Source organism: Marmota marmota, unplaced genomic scaffold, assembly GCF_001458135.2.
Source record: "Marmota marmota marmota unplaced genomic scaffold, marMar, whole genome shotgun sequence".
Taxonomy (NCBI): domain Eukaryota; kingdom Metazoa; phylum Chordata; class Mammalia; order Rodentia; family Sciuridae; genus Marmota; species Marmota marmota.
Window position 1 is genome coordinate 54,257,210 of NW_025999977.1, and position 8,133 is coordinate 54,265,342.

An 8,133-nucleotide genomic window follows, 5' to 3' on the forward strand; every position below is an offset into this window, starting at 1 on the left:
TACAAAAAAAAAAAAAAAAAAAAAAAAAAAAGATTCCTTTCTTTTGGGGCTGGGGATGTGGCTCAAGCAGTAGCGTGCTCGCCTGGCATATGTGCGGCCCGGGTTCAATCCTCAGCACCACATACAAACAAAGATGTTGTGTCCGCCGAAAAACTATATATATATATATATATATATATATAAAAAATTCTCTCTCTCTCTTTTAAATAAAAAAGAAAAAAAAGAAACCACCAAGCTTGTTCTCTTTTTTTTTTTGGTGGTGCTGGGGATCAAACTCAGGGCCTTGTACATGCTAGGCAAGTGCTTACCACTGAGCCACTTCCCCAGCCTACCAAACTGCTTCTAAAGTGGTTGTGCTACTTTACATGGCTACCAGCCTGTGGGAGCATAAGTTGCTCCAAGTTCTTGCCAACTTAACTCTATTCAGTCTTAGAAAAATTCATTTAGTCAGTGTGCAGTGGTAACTCATTCTGGTTTTCATTAGCATTTTCCCAATAATGAGTAAAACTTAGCACCTTTCATGGGCTTATTTGTGTATTTTCTTTGTTCAAATCTTTTGCCTATTTTTTTTGGGGGGGGGGTACTGGGGATTGAAGCCAGGGATGGTTAACCACTGAGCAGCATCCCCAGCCCTTTTGATTTTTTGAGAAAGAGTATTGTTAATTTGCTTAGGGTCTTGCTAAGTTCCTAAGGCTAGCTTTGAACTCACAATCCTCCTGCCTCAGCCTTCCAAGCCCCTGGGATTACAGTTGTATGCCACTATGCCCAGCCTTTTGTCCATTTTTAATTGGGTTGTTTGCTTTCTTACTGAGTTGTGATATTTCTTTATATAAATATGTCCTTTGTTTGATATGTTTTGCAAATATTGTTCCCCAGCCTGTGGTCTGACTTCATTTTCATAAGTCTTAGAAGAGAGAAACTTTCTCAAGAAGAAATAACCCAGCTCTCTATTAAAGACAGTGGATTTACAGTTAAAAACTTTCCCCAAAACAAAGCCTTCCCAATTCAGCTCCAGATGGACTTTAGTATTTTTTTTTTTTTAATTTTTTAATATTTATTTTTTAGTTTTCGGCAGACACAACATCTTTGTTTGTATGTGGTGCTGAGGATCGAACCCGGGCCGCACGCATGCCAGACGAGTGTGCTACCGCTTGAGCCACATCCCCAGCCCAGACTTTAGTATTAAACAGCTGAGGAATAAAAAAGAAATCCACAAAAGTGCTTCTAAAAAAATAAAAACAGAAGGAAGTGTTGACAACTCATTCTGGGATTCCAGCGTTGTCTTGATACAAAAAATAGATAATCACAAGAAAATAAAGCTACAGAATATGACTTATGAACACAGATGCAGAAATATGTAACAAAATGTTAGAAAATAAAATTTAACAATGTACAAAATGGAGGAGGACCAAGTGAGATTTATCCTGGGAATGCAAGGTTGGTTTAACATTTGAAACTCAATCAACATAATTTACCGTATTAACTGACTCAAGCAGAAAAAGTGTTTGGAAATAAAGGACATCAACTCCTGATCAGATGGGGAACTTCTCAACATTTTTCTCCCCTTTGTACTGGGGATTAAACTCGGTGTTTTACCACTGAGCCATATCCCCAGTCCTTTTAGTTTTTGAGACAGGGTCACAGGGTCTTGCTAAGTTGCCCAGGCTGGCCTTGAACTCACTCCTTCCTCAGTCTCCCAAGTTACTGGAATTTACAGGAATGTGCTTTTTCAACCTTTTGCTTATAAAATGGCATCCCATGATGCCACCTGGCATAAAAGCCAAAATCCTTACCATCACCTTGAAATCACATGGCAACCTCTTCCATCCCTTCTGCCACTTCTCTCCCCTTCAGCTGTCATACTTGTGCCACTCTGAACAAGTAGGTGAATCCATCAAGTATGCTCTGACCTCAGAGCCTCTCCCTTTTTCCCTCTGCTGGAATGATTTCCCCTGAATAGCTACATGGCTTGCTCCCAAGTTGGCCTTTGCTCAAATGTCACCTCCCCAGAAAATTCCCCCTCAATGACCCTTTATAAAATGGCCCACCTTATCACTTATCCCTTGCTTTTTTATTTTGCTTTTTCTTCCTTGTATTTCATTCATATGTAGTTGTTTCCTATCTGCTCCCTCCTAATTAGAACATATGATCCTCAAGGCAGTGATTTTGTTCAGTGCTGTATCCCCAGTGTCTAGAATTAGTCACTGGAATATAGAAATTTGTAGGTAAGATTTGTGCATTCTTTGAGCAAGAATGATTGATTTTCCAAAGTCCTTATCAGATATAAGCCTTTAACAATTTTAACCAATCTAATATGTGGGTCCTATCCTTTATTTTGGTTTATATTTCTTTGAATTTGAGTGAGACTGACTCCCTGATTTTTGGATATGCCTATTTCTTTTTTTTTCAGAAAACTATCTTTTCATACATATCTCTCAATATTTGTCTTTTTCCTATTTCTTTGTGAGAACTTTTGATATACTAAAGAAATTATTTCTTTGTCCATAATACGCTGCAAATATATTTTCCCAGTTTGTCATCTGTCTGTGTAGTCATGTTATCAGTCTTTTCCTTTCTTTTGATTCTGGGTCTGTGGCATGCTTATGACGTCTTTCACAATTCCAAGATCACTGAAGTATTCATACTCGTTTCCTTATAAAACTTTTACATATGTATATGTGAAAGATTGTAATGTTTATATCTCTGATCCATCTGGGATTTATGTTGTGGTAATAAAGGGTAAGGAAGTAATCTAGTTTTAAAAGTACATTTAGTTTTAAAGAATAATGAATACAATTTCTAGATACCATTTATATAATTTATTGTTTTAAATTTCTCAAAGAACCAGGGTCTTGTGCATGTTGGGCAAGTGCTCTCCCCAGCCCTTCGCCTGTTTTACAATACATATTTTTATACACAATTGATGTGCGTATGTATGCACACGCGCATGCTCAGTAATATTTTTCATAATACCCTAGAATGTTATATGTTATGTTACAATTTGACATTACTTCACTGTTAGAAGTATTTTTCCAAGAAAGTTTCTATTTCATTTTTTCAATGTCTTCTTACTTTCCTGGATCTTGAAAATTTCTGTTTTGTTTCACTATATTTTTTTTTAAAAAGTTTCTTTTCAATTAAGCTCACTTCTTCATGGAGAAGAGATGTCTTTACTCTCAGCAAGAAGGAGAAGAGATTGAGTATAAACTGATAACTCAGAGAAAAATTTGATTCTTCATAGGTTGTCACATGTTTACAGTAGCTAGAAGGGGAAGAAAAAGGATTAAGTTGTCTTTAAACGGTAATTCATAAATGTATGCACCCATCCTTTGCACATCCCCCAAATAACTTAGCAAGTATATATAGTTATCCTTAAAATAGTACTATGGGTTAGAAGAAAACTTAGATCAATCTGGCAAAACTTTTTAATTATATAAAAAAAGCACTTTCACATTGTCTGCAATCACTATGCAAGGGACACAAGTGTATGAAGAACCAGGCCTTGTAAGTCCCCACCATGAGTGTGTAAGTTATTTCCACTCCACATTGGCCCCTGTCCCTCTTCTTAACATGGTCAAAGAAAGCAAAAACAGTCGGGGAGAGAATCCAAAGCCTCACTCAAGCTAGGCAAGTGCTTTACTAATGAGCTACATCCTTAGCAACAACCCCCACTTTTTTTTTTTTTTTTTTTTAATTTTGAGACAGGTTCTTACTAAGTTGCCCAAGCAGGTCTCAAACTTGTGATCCTTCTACTTCAGCCTCCTAAGTAGCTGGGATTGCACGTTTTTTAAAAGCTAACAAAAGAAAACAAATAATTCCCAACTTCCATCCAAAATAAGATCCCAGACCTATAATGTTGAGTGCCATACTGTATGGAATGTTGACAGAAGAATTTACCATATACTTTCATATACTTTAAAACAGTAGAAATAAATCTGATCAAATCTCTTACTATCACCAAATCTCTAATTAATGCTACCAATCTCCAATTCACCAAAGTATTAGCAATTCAGGGCACAGAAGAACATGTAAAATGGTATCCTACAACCTATAATCAGCAAAGTCCAGATTATGGGACGTTGTATAGGACACATGACCTGCATTACTCAATAAGTAAATTGTAAGGGGTTGGGATGGGGAGTGCGATAAGAGAGGAACTATAGGAACTAAAACACTGAAGGGATATGTCAACCACTTGCAATAGATGGGCCTTACTTAGATTCTGAGTGAAACTCATTACAAAACTGATAACTAAAAATCTAAACACTGACTGCATGTTTGATAATATATTAAAAATTACTTGTCTGATTAATAGTATCAGGGTTTTATTTTTACAACTGTTATAATGTTTATGATCTGCTTCCAAATATCATGGGGGTAGAAGGATGAAGGAGTGAGTTGTGTTTGGGTAAAGCAGACTAGCCATGCCCACAAGTGCTGAGCTGAGCATAGGGGGTTCATTATACTTGTCTCTCTACTTTTGAATATGCTTGAACTGGCACTAATACAGTTTAAAAAGCAAGTGAACAAATAATATTTGAGATATTATGATTTACATAATGTATGGGGCCTATGTTGCTGAATGAATCACATATGCATCATAAAGCTATGCCACCATCATCTGTGGCTCTAGATAGCTGCTCTTAGTTCTCTCATTTGTAAATTAGGAAAAAAACCTAAACCAAAACAAAAAAACACAACAGCATTTGCACCTCTCAGGGTTGATAAAAAGATTAAGTAAGAATACATATTAGCACTTAACCTAGTGCCTGGCACATACTAAGGGCTCAAAAATGTTCACTTTAAACATTTTTCATTTCCACTTAAAATCTTAAGGTAACTTTAATAATACAGAATAAAGTCAACTAGTAGGGAATTTAAAAGTTGTATCATCTGTTCACTGCTTGGTTTAATAAAGATCAAACATAAGCCATGTATAGTAATTCCTCCAAATGCAGTGATTTCTTGCTTTCCTCCTTTTTGCAGGGAGGGTACTGGAGACTAAATCCAGGGCCGTGCACACCCTAGGCCAGCACTCCACCACTGAGATGCATCCCAAGCCCTGTTTTGCTTCCCTTTTACTTTCAGTTATATTGAGATTTTTTCAGACAAAATGTTATCATACACACACACACACAAAAAGTGAACTTACGGACCATAAGGAAAGCTCTATTTCTACCCCAGAAAGATAAGAAAAGGTATCAGACATCCCTGATACACTAAGAACTTGTTATTTCCAAGTTAAACCACTGACAACTTAAAATGGATACCTGCTTTATCATAAACTCAGAAATCTTCACTAAAGTTATAAGCTATAAAACAAAATACAGCACATTATTAACTTCTCATTGCCATTCATTCTGCAGTGAGTAGAACAAGTGACGTCTCTTGAGCTCTGCTTGACATGTAACATAAATGAGTATGGTAAAAGGATGCTGCAAGTTTTGTTTTGTTTATGTGTGTGTGCGCGTGTGTGGTATTGTAGATTGGACCCAGGGGTGTTCTACCACTGAGCTATATCCCAGCCATTTTTATTTTATTTTGAGAAAGGGTCTTGCTACATTGCCCAGGCAGGCCTTGAACTTGGGATCTTCCTGCCTCAACCTCCTGCATTTCTGGGATTACAGGCATGCACCACTGTGCCCAGCCCAAAATGTTTATATAAACAATTTTATGCCCAATAAAACAGGTCTAAATTTATAAGACAATAGTGCTTTAAACGCATAACCTTCCTTAGAGGTTCAAATGTGCATGCAGGTTGGTAGTACATGTCTATAATCCCAGCTACTCAGGAGACAGGAGGATCACAATTTCGAGTTCAGCTTGGGCAACTTAGCAAGACCCTGTTTCAAAATAAAAATAAACAGCTGGGGTTGTGGCTCAGTGGTAGAGTGCTTGCGTCACGTGTGAGGCACTGGGTTTGCATCTCAGCACTGCATGTAAATAAATGAATAAAATAAAGGTTCATCAACAACTAAAAATATTAAAAAAATAAATAAATAAAAATAAAAAGAGCCGGGCATGTAGCTCAGTGGTAGAGCATGCCTGGGCTCAATCCCCAGTACCAGAGAGAGAGGGTAAGTTCAAATGTATGGGAAAGATATTAGGAATAGTCTCTGAATGTACACAAAAAGCAAACTGGGTAGCACAAATTAATGTTTTGGTGGTGTCCAACATGTTCATATATGAGTATTGCTTTTTTACTATAGCTTTAAAAGAACAATTAAATATTCAAATCAAATTTTTGTGGTACCCACAAAGCACCTCCATTTCCTGTGGAACAGAACTAGAAAACCACAGCTCCACTCCCTCCTATGGAGAGAGGTGAACCATCTGCCCCTTACAGGCAGGTCAAGATTGCTCTTCTGACCTCCCAGTTGTCATAACTGGCCTACCTGAACATGGGGGCTACTATCAAGTGAACAACAGTGAGGGTGCAGATTCACAGAATATTAGCTCTGCCTCAGGAGGGACAAACCACTCTCCCCCCTAGAGTGCTGCTGGGGCCCTGCTCTGCCTAGCTCTCCAAGCACCAGTGCTCTCACCATCATTTTACAGTAAAAGTGCGTCTCTTCCAAACCCTCAGAAGTGAGTCCTGTCTAAAAAATTATCTATATAGCTGAAGGTCTGCTTTCTTTAGCATCAAAGACTTCATTTTAACCACCTGGAAGGAAATCTTTAAAAAATGAATTATGTATTACTTATTATTATTGGTACTGGGGATTGAACCCAGGTATACTTAATCACTGAGCTACATCCCCAGCCCTTTTTAAATTAAAAAAAATTTTTTGAGACAGGATTTCACTAAGTTGCTTAGGGCTTCACTAAATTGCTGAGGCTAGCCTAGAACTTGTGATCTTCCTGCCTCAGCCTCTCGAGTCACTGGGATTAGAGGCATGTGCCACTACACCCAGCTTTCTTGACTATCTTGAACTAAGCATATTAGCATAGTGTAGTTTTTTTAAAGCCTTTATACTTATATTATTACAACCTGTCTGCTTTATTGTAAAAGTTAGAAAATATGGCAAATATGGCTACAAAAAACAAATCCAAAGCAAGCACACAGCATTGTGGGACAAGTTCTGTGTTAAAGTAGACACCATCAGACCTTCTCAGTGACATGGAGGTATGAGTTATACATCGTGAAGGGACTTCAAACCACTGTAATTTGAGTGCCTTTGTATGCTTTGGATTTGATGCTGGCTCCTCCTCTATTGTTTGTCATTTATGTTTGTTGTGATTTATAAGCAGAGTACCCATTAGATCCCTCTAATTTTTTTTTTTCCCGATTATTAGGCTTCTGGAAATCAGACAGCTCAGCTGGACAGAAACACACTTGGAGGCAGTCTACAAGCTCTCTGAGAAGTAAATAAATTTTTTGTGGTTTTTGTGACATTTTGATTGCTTGGATGAAGGCTTTTTTGTTCACCCTGTGCTTCTAGACTGTGGTCTCAACTAGGCGAAGTGGGCAGATAGTTGTGGAACATAAAATCATGGTATTACTGAAACTGTCTAAGTTACAGAAGTTACCGTTCAGGAAGAGAAGCAGAGAAGAAAACCTCGACTATTTAATCTTAATTATGTCAAGGTCTCCTTATAGCTCACTATGTTCTACATGGCATGAACTCTAAGAATATCCACACATCTGCCCATGCACCCTTTGAAAAGCACAGACCTATCAGATCAGTCTAGCAGAATATCTTTATTCTCAGGACATACTTAAGGAAACACCAAGACGTAAAGGGGAATGATATATGTCATTCAGAAAAAATATGTATTTAAAAATACAGTGGGTTCTCTGAATTAGCACTGACACTTCTACTGCTTGGCAGCCTCATTGCAGGTTAATTTAGCTAGTGGGAATAGCTTGTGTTAACTGCAAGACATCACATTTCTTGATTTTACCAACTTTCCTAAATTCTTACATAAGACTCAACGTATAATTCTGATTTTTGTTTTAGATATTTTTTAGTTGTAGTTGGAGACAATACCTTTATTTTATTTATTTATTTTTATGTGGTGCTGAGGATTGAATCCAGGGCCTCACACGTGCTAGGCAAGTGCTCTATGGCTGAGCCCCAGCCTCAGTCCATAATTCTGATTTTCTTGACTATAAGCTTACGATCTTCTGGT

The 8,133-nt window shown here is 37.6% G+C and overlaps 1 protein-coding gene across 2 annotated transcripts in view; it reads right to left on the reverse strand.

Annotated features, from left to right (window-relative positions):
• Positions 1-2,804: 2,804 nt before the first annotated feature.
• Taf1b (TATA-box binding protein associated factor, RNA polymerase I subunit B) overlaps positions 2,805-8,133 on the reverse strand; it is a 75,461-nt gene continuing 70,132 nt past the window's right edge. For both annotated transcript variants that reach the window (XM_048804826.1, XM_048804825.1), the window contains one exon: positions 2,805-3,262. In XM_048804826.1, coding sequence (XP_048660783.1) covers positions 3,058-3,262 — 205 coding nt within the window. In that variant the 3' untranslated portion in view covers positions 2,805-3,057. The remainder of the gene's footprint in view (positions 3,263-8,133) is intronic.